The sequence below is a fragment of the Olea europaea genome, chromosome 2, assembly GCF_002742605.1.
Source record: "Olea europaea var. sylvestris chromosome 2, O_europaea_v1, whole genome shotgun sequence".
NCBI classification, from domain to species: Eukaryota; Viridiplantae; Streptophyta; class Magnoliopsida; order Lamiales; family Oleaceae; genus Olea; species Olea europaea.
Genome location: NC_036238.1, coordinates 10598248 through 10616606, shown reverse-complemented (window position 1 = coordinate 10616606; position 18359 = coordinate 10598248). Strand labels below are relative to the sequence as shown.

The 18359-nt window shown below is 33.0% G+C and overlaps 1 protein-coding gene across 1 annotated transcript in view; it reads left to right on the top strand.

Annotated features, from left to right (window-relative positions):
• The first annotated feature begins 9865 nt into the window (after nucleotides 1–9865).
• LOC111372242 (probable disease resistance protein At4g27220) overlaps nucleotides 9866–18359 on the top strand; it is an 11412-nt gene continuing 2918 nt past the window's right edge. The window contains exons 1-3 of the mRNA XM_022994482.1: nucleotides 9866–10038; nucleotides 10125–10208; nucleotides 15694–18355. Of these exons, the coding sequence (XP_022850250.1) occupies nucleotides 15739–18355 (2617 nt within the window). The 5' untranslated portion in view covers nucleotides 9866–10038; nucleotides 10125–10208; nucleotides 15694–15738. The remainder of the gene's footprint in view (nucleotides 10039–10124; nucleotides 10209–15693; nucleotides 18356–18359) is intronic.

Genomic DNA, 18359 nt, shown 5'->3' with positions numbered 1-18359 from the left:
AAGTGTCAAGCTTTGTGATTTGAGTAGATTTGTATGCTTCAAATCTCAACCAAATGCATTTGTTCTTCGTCAAGCATTGCTCAATCAGGTAATGTATATATCATTCCCTTTGTATGCTAGCATCTCAATTCTGGAAAATAAGGGAAATTAGGAAAACTGATGTTAACTTCACTTATTTAAAATTCCATACTAGGATAGATGTAAAATCAGTTAGTCAGTTTTTATAGAATGGCTTAGCTTTCTTAATCTGGGTGTATCATCTCGACTCATCTAATCCTTGTTATTGTTGACCTGTAGATTACATTTTACGATGAGAACTTTGGCTTACACTATTAAGTGAATTTCACAGGTAGAACTGCCTGGATTGAAGACTCTGAATATTATCAAATTGGATCACATGAAAAAGCTACTAAGCATGGAGAAAAAGCCATTTGGATCTTTAAATATATTAAGGAGCACGAGAGTGGAAATTTGTGATAATCTAGTGAACATTGCACAATCTAATTTGATTAAACTATTGCAAAATCTTGAAACTCTTGCAGTAAATGTAATATTTGACTTGAGGGTCTAAATGTTAATAAAGACGATGAAGAAAAAATTAGTATGCTTGGTCAACTAAAATCATTATACCTAAGGAAGATGATTACTCGGTGCACATTATGAGGATGGATCCTAAAGGAATCTGTCTTTCAGAATTTGAAATGTCTTGATGTTGAATCAGGTAGCAGGTTGAGGTACTTATTCTCGGCTTCTATGATTAACTCGTTTGGGGCTTTAGAAACTCTATACATCAGTTTTTGTAGCAAAATTGAAAAAATCTCTGGAAGAGAAAAAGAAAAAGAAGAAGTGGTTAAAGAAGGAATAACTAGCAAAATTGTGTTCACTGAATTGAGGAGAATAGAACTAATCGGTCTTCCAAGATTCAACATGTTTTGCTCTCATAACCATGAACTTGTTTTCCCTTCACTAGATCGATTGAAAATTCAACATTGCCCTGAGATGACAAAATCTTGTTCGGGACATCTAAAAGCAGTTAAGCTTAAGAAGGTACAGATAGGATACAACAAATTTATTGACATTTCAAATTCCGTTAATTAGTGATACAGCTGTGTAGGATTTCTTCAATATTTACATAATTTACTCTTAACATTTATGCTATAGTTATATTGACAGCCAAATTAATATACTATGTTTTTCAGGTTCCATACACAATGCACGAGGAGAAATTGTGAAGAAAAGAAGAAACAGAAAGTAGAAGAGGGAAGAAACAATGGGGTGGGTTTTCAATACCTGTTATTTGAGTCATTTGATTAATCAATATAAATTCGCAACATCTCCATGATTCTCCTTCAAGTAGCCATTGTGAATAAAAGACAGAGAAATTACACTGATATATGGCGACAAAAGAGTATAATCATGGCGATAAAGTCCATATTTTTTTTGCACATTTAGCTCTAGGTCACCCTCCTCCTAAGTATGTACTATTATTACTTTCATTTTCAATATGTTACATTTATTGGATAAATTGTTTAGTGTTTTGAAATGATTTGAATGTGTAATTCTTGGTAGATCGAGTTTTTTTTTATGTCTCATAATTTCACAAAATTTTAATACAATTCTTTGCATAATACTTTATTCTTTAGTCTTCTGCCAAATATTTGTAGATGTATAAAGGTTGTTAATGAGAATAGGAAGAATTTAAGATGATATATAAATGTTGTTACGAGAAATTGAGATCTTCATTTTGGAATGAGTATAACAAGAAAGTAATTAGCTATTTAGGTAGAAATGATAATTAAAATTACCTTAAAAGATATAATAATAGCTAAATACTCTCTTATTATTTGCTTAATAAAATTGATCAGTCATTGTAAATAAAAATATTTAAATTTTATTTAATATATTGTCCAAATTCTATGTTCAGTTTTTCAATCAACTCAAGTAGTGGGAGAGGATAAGAATGGGAATCCTTAGCCCTAATTCTTCTTTACAAATACGAGACTTTGACTCTCAATTAAATATACACTAATCTATTCACTTCTTTGATATCTTCTCTTCTCTCTAATTTATAAGAAAATTCATAATACTATTTAGGGGGTGTTTGAGAGACATCTTTATGTAAAAATGCATTTTAGAATAGTAATTTGATGGAAAGTGTGTGGTTGAAAAATAAGGATTTTATTTATTTATTTATGTGTAATATTATTTTAATAAAAAATATGTGGTTGAAAAGAAGAGAGAGAGAAATGCATTTTAGAAAAAATAGGTACCAAACGAGGTCTTATCATGCAAACTAATTTTTTAAGCAAATAAATTATCTTTATTTATTCGATCGTAGTAGTAGTGGGAGAGGATAAGAATGGAAATACCTTATCCTCTACCATATACATGCTATGAAGGATAATCAAGTAATTTATTTTCAAACCATTTGGATAAATACTAGAAGAAGGAAAATGAAAATCAAACACTAAGAAAATGATCCATCTTATTGATAATTTATATGAGACTAATAGCCATCCAAGTTATTTAAGCCATAGTCCCATCAATTTTCATTGATATCTAAATTATAATTTTTTTGTACTATTAGTGAACTTGTGAATAAATATCCGACAAAGTAAAAATATCAAGAAAATGGATTCTTTTCATGTATTATGAATAGGGTCGATTAACATTGCTTACAAAAAGTCATTCTTTCAAAATGAAAAGTTTTTATTCATATCTCGAGAATAATTTATAATCAAGTACGAGCTTATAATGAGGGGGATGCACCTAAATGTGCCTTAGCTTCCACTACTTCTTTTGTTCCTAAGATGCCAATTAATTCTTCACTGACTTTGTTTTAATTGTTTCCCTCTTGTTATTTGTTTAAATACTAATAAAAATTATACCAACCAAAACACCAAATAGACAATGACACAGTGCAAAACAAGGAATTCAAACGAAAACCTTAAAAACACGAATTTTGGAATCCACCAAATTATGAAAAAATTAAACTCGCTAATTTTATTAATGTAAGATAATAAAAAACAATGAGATAACCCTTCATTTATAAAGATTTACATGAAAGCCTAGTTTAATAGGACTAAAACTAAAAATGAATTTGAAATAAACCAAATGACAAAAATAACACTAGAACTTAAAAAAAATAATAATAATAATTCGAGGCCTAATTTGGATGATCGAAATCCATCGTATATCATGGCATAGAGATGGATTTTACTTGTATCGTCGTCCTCTTTTCAAAATGGTATTATTGGCCCAAATTGAAATTCGAATGCTTTCTCTGTACTATTACTTTTTCCCATTTTGATCCAACTTTTTTCCATCCATTCAACAATATGTCCTACATTAGTCTCTTCCACTTCCCAAATCAATAATGTAGACATTGTTGTTAATTCGCTTAAACATTTTAAAGGGTCCATACTTTCTTGATTTCAGCTTATTGTAAATACTAACGAGAAGTCTCTCATTTATCAGAAAATGCCATTACTGAATCTCGTTCTTGCAATTGTTTGTCCAGTCAATGTGAATCTATCGTTGTCTTATGCTAGATGTTCAACAACCACACTCTTATTATTGCCCTTGGGCAACTTCACCAAATCCACAACATGTTAAGGAACCTCTGTATATACAATAGTAAAATTGGGACTTGCCCGTAGCACTATGAGCTGCATTTTGTATACAAACTCAACCTGAGGTAATGCAAGATCCCAATGTTTGGGCTTATTTCCACAAACACTTCGAACCATATTTCCAAAGGTACGGTTAGTGGCCTCTGTTTGTCCATCAGTCTGGGGACGAACAATGTTGCTTCGATTCAAACTCATCCTAAACAACTTTCTCAAAGTAATCTAAAAGTGTCTCAAAAACTTTGTATCCCGATCTGATGTGATAGACTTGGGAACATCATGCAATCGAACAATCTTCCTAAAAGATAGTTTGGCAATATTTGATGCATCTAAAGCCTTTCGAGAAGCTATAAAGTGAGCCATCTTGGAGAACCTATCAATCACCATAATAACAGAATCTATACCTTGTTGAGTATGATGTAGTCCCAAAACGAATCATAGGAAGATCTTGCCATATGCCCTGAGGACAAGAAGTGGCATGTACAACTTGGTGTTCTACACTTGACCCTTTGACACCTGACAAGTATAACATTTGCTGACTATAACTCCATCATCTTGCTTTAGTTATGTCCAATAATACCTAGCTTTAAAATTGGCTAGTGTCTTGTCACGCCCCAAGTATTCACTTAGACCTCTACCATGCAAATCTTGAATCGAATTTCCACGTAGAGATAAAATGGGAATAAAAGGCTGGTTGCTTTTGAATAAATATCCATCACTAATATAAAATCCACCATTGATTCACAATTCATACACTTGATCCAAACCTCCTTAAAGTCAAGATCATCAGCATACAATTTCTTCAAGCACTCGAACCCAACAATTTTCTATGACAGCGTGACCAACAAAGGGGCTCTTCGACTAATGAGATTTACATCTCGATTCGTACTTCCATATTCATGTTTAATCAGAAAATGAAATTACTAGAGAAAAGTCACCTACCGAGCATGCATTTTGCTGATATGTTTCTGACCATGAATAAACTTTAGGAGTTATAAAAGATCTCTTTAGGCCAATAACTAATTGGACAATTGGTCAATTCCAATATGCATTGTATACTATATATTTATAACAAAAGAATTCCTAACATGCTAGGAGAATTAATGCATAAACAATTTTATATAGGGTGAAGACCAAATACAATTGGTAAAACTAATAATGAAGATTTGGGAGGAAATAGGAGTCAAATTCACCTTTGATTCTTTAAAGACATCTTCAAATCTATTACAACCTTCCAGTACTCCTCTAATAGTATTCCAATCAAATACTCAACAAGAATTCAAGTCATAACCTAATTCTAATAAACTCCACCTTGACATGAATTACATTGCAAGGAATAAAACTAGACTGTCCAACTCCATCAAAATTCTCCAAACAAAACACTCTACCAAACTACTCCACTTCTTCTTGTGAACAAATTTCAAGCCCTGCTTACTAGTAGAATTACCTTGCACTTCAACCTTGCTTGAATCATCTCCTTCACCTCTAGCTCCAATCACAAGACTGCTTGAGTCACCATGAGCACTTCGAACTCCACCTGATTTTTCAAACCTACTCAAATCACTATGAGCAACATGATTAACAAGATCACAACTAGCTCTGCCTAAGCTATTCAAAGATTCCACAATATTATTGTTCGAATCATCATGGGTAACCCAATCACAACTGACTCCACATGAGTCACCGCTTATCAAACCATAAGTTGAAGTTGTATCCAAAGTGATCATCGAACTTTTCAAAATATATAACCAATCATTATGTTGCTTCTCCTCCAGGATCTAAACAAAAAATTCTGTCACAACAAAATAACTTATTGCGGTCCAAAAGCAAAACTCAAATTTCGTACTTGCCATCCTTTGAAACAATCAACCTTGTTCAAACCTCGCCTCAATAACCAATTTAGACCTCCCAAGAACCCGCTAAAAACCTTTAGTTCTGATACCACTTGTTATGTTTCGGACCAGACCTAAAATTACTTTGTTGAAAGTGGAACATCTTGGATACCAATTTGTTAAGAATTCAGCCAAATAAGTAAAGAACTAGAAAATATAAACAATCTAAAAATAATGGATCACAAAGGAAACAGGAGTTACACGGAAACCTAAACCCAAGAAGACCATAGGCTGAGGAGAATAATTCACTATAATCAATATTAAAGAGTTATAATAGATATCTTTGGACCAATAAGTAATTGGATGATTAGTCAATTTCGATAGGTATTGTACACCACATAGATATAACAAGAGAATTCCTAACATACTAGGAGAATTAATGCATGAAGTGTTCCAAATACAATGGGTAAAACCAATAATGAAGAATTTGAGATGAAATATGAGTCAAATTCACCTTGAACTCCTTAAAGCCATCTTCAAGTCTACTACTAACTCTCAATACTCCTCCAATAATATTCCAATCAAATACTCAACAAGAATACAGGTCACAACCCAATTTTAACAAAAGATGTAAGAAAAAGTGTAAATGTAACATGACTGTTTACACTTGGATTTTGCTATATGTGCAGAAAGCTTTTACAAGACAATCATACTACATATATATCATGATTGACAACAAGTTTGATATTCATTTATGTGGTAGCAATCTAAAATATTGATTTTAAACACATCCATTCCATTACTGTCCAGATTCCTTCCACCTAGGGGGATGTCATCCTTGGTGTCAACCAACCAAGGATATATACCTAGCTTAATTCTTTACAGAAAGTTGAGCTGTCCTATTTTTCATCTTTTTTCTTCCCTTGAGCTGTAATTTAATTTAATTAATTTAACTTCGTCCAAGCCCACTAAAAAAAATAATCGATTACAGCTAACAAATGACTGGCATTACATTTAGTGCATTTATATAAGAGTTTTACATCTTAGTGTATTTATATATTGATTGAATTTTTTTAATATTGTTTAATTCAAGAGTAATAAACAATCCCGTTATTGAATGTCACCCTAATTCACTCAAATTTTTTGGATTCGTCACTAGTTGCCTATCTAAATTGTTTAAGCTAATGTCCTATCAATTATAAGTAGTATCTAGATATTTGGTTCAATTGTTTCTAACTAAATTGAGAATTATTTGTAAATTGTTTAGTTTTCTGTCATTCTTTTAAAAGGCAAAAAAAAAAAAAAACTTTATTTTGATGAACTAGTAAAAAACAAGACCAAAAAAATGAATTAGGGAATACGTTTATGGACGTATTCAAAATACGCATCAAGGGTAAAAGCATCCGAGGCAAATGGGCTATATGTCAGGTTTATGCCCCAAATTAGGGGTTGGGATCTTGTTGATGCGTATTGAGTTCTAGAGAATCAAATTGGATCTATGAAAAAGGAAAGAAAATCATCTTCTTTGGACGTGACAATTTTTTTTTTCTTTTTACGCATTTCATAACCTACTTTCCATCTTTTGACTAGTTTTAGGGTTTGACTCGTGTACTATAAATATGTGGCTCCTCTTTCAGTTTAGTTTAAGGGAAATTGCTGTGTCGTTGTATTCTCTTCACATTGTCAATTAATAATACATCTTACCTCTACATTTAACTCTCTTTTCTTCTTTACTTTAAATCTTGACATATATTATTATATTGTTGAAATACATATTAACTTCATTCTTTACAACCCCTCGATCTCAACAAGTGGTATCAGAGCTTGGGTCTTCTGTGGATTGGTTGAAGTTTTTCAGAGATGGCTTCCATGAAGTTTGATATTCCGCTGCTCAATCGCAATACAAGATTTTTGTTGTGGCAAGTAAAGATGAGGGCTATTTTTGTGCAGTTGGATTTGGACGATGTGTTGCTAGGTTTTAAGAAGATGCCAGTTAATTGGACAATGGAGGAGAAACAACTGAAGGATCGAAAGGCTTTGTCATTGATTCATCTTCATCTATCCAACAATATTCTACAGGATATCTTGAAGGAGAAAACGACTGCTGCTTTGTGGTTAAAATTAGAGCAGTTGTGTATGACCAAAAGTCTTACTAGCAAACTGGCTTTAAAGTAGAAGTTGTATTCCCATTGCATGGCGGAAGGAGGGTTGTTGGAAGACCATATTTCCATGTTCATAGAAATTATCGTAGATTTGGAGACATTAGAGGTTAAATATAATGAAGAGGATCTAGCCTTGATCCTGTTATGTTTACTATCGGGCTCTTATGCATCGTTTCGGGACACCATATTATACAGTTGGGATACGTTAACTATAGACGATGTCTATGATGCATTGCACTCAAAGGAGAAGTTGAAGCATCTGGTTGGAGCTACATCAAGTGATGGGGAAGCTCTTGTATCTCATGGTGGTTGACGAAGGAACGGATTTAGAGAGAGCAGCAATGTGTATTGCTTCTACTACAGATGGAGAGGACACTTGAAGCAGGATTGTGAGAAGTTGCAGGCTAAAGATGATTTAGCTGCAAATCATAGGGGACAATCATGGAATTCGGACAAGACTAATGTGATTGAGGATTTATCGGATGGCGGAGATGTGATGTTGACTGTGGTTTATGACATGGAATCTAAGCCTGATGAGGAGTGGATTCTTGATTCGGCATGTTCGCACCATATGTGTTCCGATAGAAATTTATTTCAGACATATGAGACTGTTCAGCAATGTGGAGTTGTAATGGGGAACAATGAGTCTTGCCGTATTACTAGAATCAGTCGAGTCAGATTGCGGTTGCAGGATGGGACGGTCAGAATACTTGGTCAAGTTTGACATGTTCCAGATCTAAAGAGGAATCTCTTCTCCCTGAGTATTCTGGATGCAAAAGGGTATAAATTCTCTGGTGGATGTGGAGTCTTGAAGGTTCAAAGAGGTATCCGAGATGTACTGGAGAGACGGAAGAGATCCCAATTGTACATATTGTAGAAAAGCACAAAACCAGTTTTGAGACATCGAGATAAGTTTAGTACCTTGATGGATATACAGTTTGGTACAGTACCTCTTGTGATGGGCTCTGGGTCGGTTCAGAACACTGCTAGGGAGAGCGTTGTTGATTCTGCTTTGCCACCAATTTCAGCGGATGCACTGTGTTCAAATGTTAGGGATGGACTCATGGAGCGTAGGTACGGTGGTGTTATTGATGTCTGTGATGCTTTTGGGATTGTTGAAGGTGACAGTTCTGACAAGAGGCCTTTTCATCAAGCACTTGGTTTGGTGTCTGCTACAGGATGTGCTTCGACCCTATTTGGTCAATAGTAATTTCTTGGTGAAATTTTGGAAACCCAGGATTTGGGTTCAGGTGTCACTTGTGGATGCCTTGTAGGGTAAAATGGTTTTGGTGATGGAGAGTTTGGTTACTGTGTTGAGGAGATTAGCTAATTCATTTCGATGCAGATGAGTTTATTTCTCAGGTGGAGAAATTTTGTTAAGTTTCGCTCGTTGCACTAGAATTTTGGTCAGGGTGGAGATCGTCAGGTTTATGCCCCAAATTAGGGGTTGGGATCTTGTTGATGCATATTGATTTCTAAAGAATCAAATTGGATCTATGAAAAAGGGAAAAAAAATCAACTTCTTTGCACGTGACAATTTTTTTCCTTTTTATGCATTTTGTAACCTACTTTCCATTTTTTGCCTAGTTTTAGGGTTTGACTCTTGTACTATAAATATGTAGCTCATCTTTCAATTTAGTTTAAGCGAAATTGCCGTGTCGTTGTATTCTCTCCAAATTGTCAATTAATAATACATCTTGTCTCTGCGTTTAACTCTTTTTTCTTCTTTACTTTAAACCTTGATATATATTATTATATTGTTGCAATTCATATTAACTTCATATCGCGTCATTAACTTCATTCTTTACAACCCTCTGTCTCAACATTATGTATATATAAGTAACAAAATGTTAAAGGGGGAAAAAAGTGGTGTGATGTACATGAAAGTGCGTGCGCAACCAAGTAAAAATATTGTAATACTTGTCACTAGGGAAAATTATTTTTCCCTCTCACTTAATCTTTTGAATTTATGCTTTGGCAGTGGGTTTGGCCCATAATATATCTCATTTTTATAAGTTTACTTGTAATTTCACCAACCCATGTTTCTTCTTTGGCCTTAAAACAAAAGATTCTTTTCTTCCAATGCTTATGATATAAACAGAAAAAGTAAGCACTTTAATCCTCTAGAGATTATCTACTTTGCCCATCTGGTTGGGACACCGATGCCCATTTAACAAGCAATTAAAATTCCAAAGAGACAATATATATGGATCTATTCCAATAGCCAAAATGATTGCAGTTTCAATTTGTGTAACTTCTAATTAATTATCTACTTTCCTCAGCTTTACTTGCTGCTCTTTGCTTTCTCTTTCTTGATCAGTTTCAGAAATCATGCAATGAAAGGAACAGGAAACACAATCGATTATTGCAAAAAAAAATTGAATCTCAGGATTTTCTCTATTCATCAAGCTTCTGGTAATGAAACTGAACAATTGCATTATTTTCTAAATGATTCATTATGGTTATTATTCTGAAATAGTTTCTTGAATTTAATCGACTAGATTTCTGTACATTTTTCAAAATTTCTGCGCTAGCAGCAGCTTTCTCAACAAGTCCGTAGCTGATAATCAACACACAGAGCAAAGGTATATATGTCTGTTATGCAGATTTATTTCAGTTTTTTAGTTTGGTTAATCTTTTTCTTAGTGTTGTAGAAATTTACCATTAGTTCTAGGTCAAGAAAAAGTTAATCCAAGTGGAATCTAATTCTGGATAACACTATTAGCTGCCTCGTGATGCAATGAAGCATGGAGAAGTTGATTAACATTTTAGAACTCGTTGAATCAGAATTTGAATATTAAGAATTGGACACTATATAGAATAAAATCTCTCAATGTTTTATTTCATAAGAATTATCAACAGAAAAAACTTATCTCAGTTACTGTGATATTGAAGGGAATATATGAAATATTAACGTTCTCTAATATTTCCCTGACCTTATTTTTTTCCCTCTTTTTTAACAGTTTCCCTCTTTTTTCATAAAGATGAAATAAATTTGTAATTAAATTCTTTTCTAATGGTTGATTATTAATTAATAAATTTCAATAGATTAAGATTAATCCTTTATAACTGCATTTTATATTTTTATATTTTCCCGGTGCGGGTTTTTCCTTTTTCGTTGTTGCATGGGGCCATTGTGGAATTTCATTGTTATTTTTATCTTGATACGTATGGATGACTTTTATTCGTAAAATTGCTTGGATACGACTTCAATTATTTCAATTACTCTGAGTCCATAAGTGCAATATTTTGATGATTATATACATTTTTAAATGAAATTTTATAAAAATCCTTTAAAATGAAAGTTTACAAAAGTACATAAAAACTTGTAAAAGTCTTTGAAAATTTAGTTTTATAGGAGTTTTTGAAAGTCTTTCCTTCATAATTCTATAGAATTTATAAAAGCCTGTATTCTATGATGAACTCTACAAAAATCCGTCGCTTGAAAAAAGTCCACTAACGATATTTGAAAGTTTGAATTGAATACATCCAACCTAATTTTGATCTTTTATGAGTTTGGATTATAATCCTTAACTTAGAAAAATAAAGGATTGTCCTGACCTAATAAAGTAAAAAAGGGGAATATAATATGAAGCCAAAATTCATCCTAATCAAATGTTCGGTCCACTGGCAACTTCTCGTGTAAAGAGCTTGCTACATTCTTTCTGAGATAAGAAAAATTGCAATTGACTCATCTAGCATATTTTCATCCAAAATCTTTTCAAAATTACTTTTTAGTTCTATTAGCATTAAGTCAGTACAATAAAAAAATTTAATCCAAATTCACAATTTTCATCATTCACACTTACCAAATCAACATCAAACGCCATTTAAAATCCACATGTTGTCCTAGCACATTCTCATTCATAGTAAGTGATTCAAAACAAACCCTATCAAATTCATCTCTCCCCTTTCTCCTTCTTTCTTATTAAAATAAAAATTAAGACTGCAAAGTATAGTCACTAATAAAATCCACTATTTGCCTAAAATTTTTGGAATGCTCTTCATAAATTTCAATATCTGGCTTCCTGTAAAAAACTATGGGATCGTCATAGACATTGTCACCCAAATTCAAAAACTCATCGACTTTAATTTCTTCATTGAAAATTGGCACACCATATTGTGTTAAAATCGGGCAAAATAACGAGAAAATATGGACAATATGAAAATAATGGGTCACAAAGAAAACAAGATTTATGTGGAAACCCAAATTTGGGAAAATCACGGGCAGAGGTGGAGAATTCACTATAATCAATAGAAGGAGCTATAAAGGATCTCTTTTGAACCAATAACTAATTGAACAATTGGTCCATTCCAATATGTATTGTACATGACATATTTATAACCAAATAATGCCTAACATATTAGGAGAATTAATATATAAAGAGTTTAATATAAGGTGAAGTTTCAATACAATGGGTAAAACCAATAATGAAGAATTTGGGATGAAATATGAGTTAAAAACTGCTAAAAAGGGAAATCATTCTCTTTATCTTTCTCGAATTTCGTCAAGACTTCTTCAAGTTTAATACCAACTCGCAATACTACTCTAGCAGTATTTCCAATCAAATACTCAATAACAATTTGGGTCATAACCCAATTCTAACAATCTCCACATTGACACGAATTTCATTAAAATGAATAAAAGTTAACTCTTCAACTCCAACCAAATTCTTAAAACAATAGCATTCCACCAAATTACTTCACCTCTTCCACCATGCCTCTCTGGGCGTACTCAGCAATTGTGAACTAAATTCAAGTCCTGCTTATTAGTAGGATTATCTTGCGTGCCAACCTTAATTGAATAATCCCGTTTACTTCAAGTCCAGTCGAGTCACTAAAACTACTCAAATCACCATGAGCACTTTCAACTCTACCTGAGTTGTCAAACCTACTCAAATTATCATGAGCAACGTGATCAACAAAATCACAACTAGCTCCACTTGAGCTACTGGAAGATCCTCCAATATTATTGTTTGAATAACCATAAACAACCCGATCACAACCGAATCCACCTGAGTCATCGCTTATTAAATCATAAGGTACAGCTACATTCAAAGTGATAATCGAACCTTCCAAAATATATAACCAATCCTTATGCTGCTTCTCCTCCAGCATTCAAACAAAAAAATCAACCGTAACAAAAAATCTTGTTGCGATCCAAAAGTAGAATTCAAATTTCATACTTGTCATCCTTGAAACAATCAACCTTGTTCAAATCTAGCTTTAATGACCAATTTCACTCTTCGAAGAACTACCAAGACCTTGGCTATCATACCACTAGTTATAATCGAGCCAAATAATTAAACAAGAAAATATGGACAATATGAAAATAATGGATCACAAAGAAAACAAGATTTACGTGGAAATCCAAATTCGAGAAAACTACAATAATGAGGAGCTACAAAGATCTCTTTGGACAAATAACTAGTTGAACAATTTGTCCATTCCAATATGTGTTGTACACCACATATTTATAACCAAAGAATACCTAACATACTAGGAGAATCAATGTATAAAGAGTTTAATATAAGGTGAAGTCCTAATACAATAGGTAATACCAATATTGGAGAATTCGGGACAAAATAAGTGTCAAAAAATTTTCAAAATGGGGAATCATTCTTCTTATCTTTCTTGATCTCCTTCAAGACTTCTTCAACTCTACTGCCAACTCCCAATACGACTCCAAAGTATTTCCAATCAATTACTTAACAAGAATTCGGATCACAACCTAATTCTAACATATTGTTGCCCGAATCCATACATTTGTCAAACTTTTCATGAACTTTCTTGCTGCAATCATTATCAAGATATTTTTCCATCTCAACATAAAAAAAGGTGAATTGTCATATTCCTAATCCGAACTAGCTATCTTATCAAATATCAATATTGTTTCATGTCCCCTTAAAATGGTATCCATTCATCGCTCGTGATGAAGAGGGATGAAAGGGTTATTATCATCGTCGAAGTAATCCTTCACCATTGATTCGTTTACTGCTATATCTCTTTGACTGTCAAATATTGTGTTAGAAATTCATTAATCTTGGTGCTTTGACACCTCCATTAGTTGATGCTATTGTTCCATTTCTATCAATTGTTAAGCTTGTTATATCTCCAACTCCATCAAATATGCATTCATTTACAAAGTTGATTATCTTTTTGATGCCATCTCAACAAGGAACATAGCTAAAGATTCAATACCAACATATACAACATAAATGTGAGGAAGATGATTAACACTTAAAAACTCGTTGATTCAAAATTTATAAAATAAAAATTGTACAGAATATGGAGAAAACATCTCTAAATATTTGTCAATGACAATTATTAATTAAAAAAAGAAAAACATTCAATCTAGTATCTATTTATTAAGATTTAAACTTCTATCTTAAAATGTCAAACCTTAAAAGGAGTAGTCCAAGTCTTTTTGCTATTTATTTCATATTTCTTTAAAGTGAAATTTATCCATTACATTCCTGCAAGATAGTGGTTCATTTGAGAATATTATTCTTGAAATCAAAGTGCTCATTTAAGTCATAATCAAATTGAATTGCTCATTTCAACTTAATGAATTTAGATACCATTTTAAGATTTGATATTCCATCTTAAATGATCAATCTAATCCATAGGAGTATCTCAAATCTTTATGTTATATTTTTGTTTCATGTTTATTCACAATAATAAAAATTAAAAATCGAACCTAGTTTATTATGCTTTACATACTTTTAAAAATAGTTTATTACTCTTCCAAAAAGATGTATTATTGTTTTATACAAAAACTACATTTTCTCTATTTACATTATATTTTTCATAAATATTTATATTTTTAATCTACATTTTTCATATTTATAACATAAAATTACAAAAAACTGCATTTTTCATATTTATATTTACAAAAACTACATTTTCTCCTGTCTAAATAACATAAAATTATATATCTAAGTTAAAAATATTTATATTTTTAATCTCTTTCAAGTTTTCCGAGAGAGAGAGAGAGAAGAAAAAGACCATCCACTACAGAAAAAATTACGCATGTACTCTTTAAAATACAATAACGTGTAAAATAATACGAGGCTAATAATCCTGCTCAAAGGAAATAAAAAATTTAATATTAGCCTAGAATTTAATAAGTAACATAAAAAATCGAATGACTTTTCTATATTTTTAATACAACATTAATTTTTTATTCATTTCAAGTTGGAGTTCTCAGAAAAATGAAGATAATATATTTTGTGAATCTCACACAATAAAAAGCCATCCATTAATGTAAAAAAAAAAAATGTTATAAAAGATCATTGTGTCTAGTATTAAAAATTTTGATAGATATTAAAATATTTTAAAATTTAAAAGGTACCATGTTACACGATATAATAAACATGTTGATTTTTTTTTTTTCTGTTTATTATATTACGTTTTTTGTTTTTGTTTTTGTTTTTTGCTACATTTTTTTTTTTTTCAAATAGAGATACTTTAAACTCTTTAGCAAATTATAATGACATATAAGCAAGTTCAACATTTTTTTAGCAAATAGTGTTTTTGTTGTGTTATAGTGAGTGTAGTATGCATGTAAATTATTATTTTAAAACACTAGATGTAATGTGTAATATATCCTATATACTTCCATGTCCCTTTTTTAGACGGTCTAGACTTGTTCCTTGGATCTTAAAAATTTAATGGCACTCCACAATATTTGCTTTAGCCACAAATGGATTAAACTCCTATTCGGAAATTCCATCATCTTTTTCAAATTTAAGTCTAACAATTAGTTCTTTAATATTCATTTCCTCTAACTCGTACTCACGATAATTCTTGAAATCAATAACCAGTTCATAAGAATTATCTGACAAATTAATGATGACAATTATCCGCTATCTTTGCTTACAAACTGTTCGTTTCTGAAAGTTTTCTCTCAGTTAAGCTTAGAAATTTTTCCCTTCAAACATTAAGGAGAAAATATATATATATGAATTTTGGCAAGGTCCCTCGCTATGCTCGTGTGTGATTACTAGACTCTTACTTCAATAGCTTCCACTAACATTGCTTTTCTTCTGGTAATATCTCCTTGGTTAGCTTGGAAGTACTAACTGAACTCCTCAGACAAAAATAGAGCTCATAATGGCGGAGTCCATTGTCGGCCACTTTGTTGAGAAGCTTGCAGATTACACTATTGCTGCAATTTCTCGCCAATTTAAATACATGTTTCGCTACAATAGGAACATTCAAAATTTGAGGTCTAAAGTGCAAGATCTCGAAAATAAGAGAAATGATGTGCAATCATCAGTGGATGGTGCAAAAAGAAATGCGTTAGTTATTAAATCAGAGGTGGATGCATGGTTAAAAAAGGCTGATGACTTAAAGAAAGAGGCTGATGAAGTTTTGAATAGCACAACAAATTCTGAAATGCGATGCCTATACTTTAGGTGTCCAAATTTGAGGACCCGTTACTTGCTGAGCAGGAATGCCACAAAGAAGACTACTGCAATTGTTGAGCTCCAACAAAAAGGTAAATTTGATGAGGTGGGCAGGCGTGCACCATTAACGTTGTCGTCTTTCCATGGGTCTGAGGCTTTGAAGACAAGGATATCAACTAAGGAGGATATCATAAATGCTCTAGAGGACAAAGATATCAGCATTGTTGGGATATGTGGCCTGCCTGGGGTAGGTAAGACGACAATGGCAAAGGAAGTAATGACTCAAGTCAAAGGTGGATTATTTGATGAGGTTGCCATGGTAGTTGTTTCTAAGGATGTGGACATAATAAGAATTCAGGATAAACTTGCTGACATGCTCGGTTTGAAAATTGATGAAAAGACCAATGAAATTGCTAGAGCTACTCGACTTGCCGAAAGACTTACTCAGGATAATAAAAAGAGAATTCTTGTAATATTAGATGACGTATGGACAGACATTGATTTGAAAACATTAGGAATTCCTTCATCAAATCGTCCTGAGGGGTTGAAAATTCTATTAACATCACGCTTTGAATATGTCTGCAAAAGGATGGGAGCTCAAAGGAACATTGAAGTTGGAGTATTGCCTAGAGAAGAAGCTTTTGCACTTTTTCAAGATGTGGCAGAGATTTCAAAGATATCTAGTATCACTACTGAACTGAAGGCCATAGCCGAACAAGTTGCAGAGGAGTGTAAAGGTTTACCTTTAGCACTTGTGATTGCCGGCAAAACACTCAGAGACAGTGAACTGCGTGTATGGAGGAATGCACTTAATCAACTACGGAATTCTCAACATGATGATGTGGTCTACTCAAGTATAGAGTTGAGCTACAACTATTTGAAAAGTGATGAACACAGATCCTTGCTTTTGCTATGCTCTCTTTTCCTTGAAGATGAGAGCATCCCAATTGAAAGTTTAGTTAGATATGCAAGGGGGCTAGGACTGTTTAAATATACTGAGACATTATTAGATACCAGAGATCGGACATATGCAATCTCTGATAATCTAAAAAGTTGTCATTTGTTACTATCAGGATATAGGGAGGAGGAGGTCAAATTGCATGATGTTATCAGAGATTTTTGTTTATCGATTGCATCTAAAGGTGAACATAGGTATTTGGTGAAACATGATATAAGGACAGAGTGGCCAGAACATGATAACCATGAATCCTACAGTGCCATCTCACTAACATTTCAACGGAGGATTTTGCTACCCAGTCGGTTACAGTATGGGAACCTCAAGTTCTTACGGGTGCGATGTTATTCGAGAGGAAGGAAAATTGACATAACCGGAGAATTTTTTTATTATATGCAGGAACTTAGAGTTATTGATTTCTCTGGATTTCAGATTCGATCACCGATCCGACTGCCGCTGGGTCTCCAAACTCTGTGCTTGAACGACTGTATTTTAGAGATTGAAATGTCATCCTTTGGAAGTCTAAAGAAGTTGGAAATTCTCACATTCTTGGATTCTTCTCTCCCTGTTGATTTTCCCCGTGATAAAATGGCAGAACTTAGCAACCTAAGGTTATTAGATTTGAGGTTTAAGAAAGGTCCCTGCCTACTTCCCCCTGGTTTTTTGTTCGGTATGAAGAAACTAGAAGATTTGTATTTGGGACGTTGTCTCTCCACAAGATATGAAGAAAAAGAGCACATTATCGAAGAGCTAAGTTCATTGAAGGATCTCAACACTCTTCAGATTATCACAGATGATACTCGGGTTCTGTTGCAATTATTACAAAGTTGCTCTGAGAAGCTCGAGAAGCTGGAAAGATTTCAAATCTACAAAAGTGGGATTGATCCTTCTTATCGTTTTCATAGGGATTTTCGAAGGGATTTGAAGCTCGAAAATATTGACCGAAACATGCTTTTGGAACCTAGAATTAAGTCATTAATGAGAAGAAGTGACAAACTTTTTCTATCAAACGTGATAGGTTGGAACAATCCAGTCATTGAGTTGGTTGAAGATGGTTTCATTAACTTGAAGAGTTTGGAGCTACACCGTTTGGATTCTGAGTATCTTATTGATGCTGCAGGCTCCATTCCAAGTGGCATGTTCGGCAATTTGGAATCTCTGGCATTGGAGAATATGCATTATCTGAAGGCGATACACAATGGGAATCTTCCAAGGATGGAACATGTGACGAGGGGTGTCTCGGAACCTGCACTGTTCTACAACCTTAAACAAATTATAGTTTATGATTGTGCTAAAATTAAAAGATTGTTTTCGGAGTCAGTTGCAAAATGCATGGTTAATCTCCAAAGTCTTTATTTATGGTCATGTCG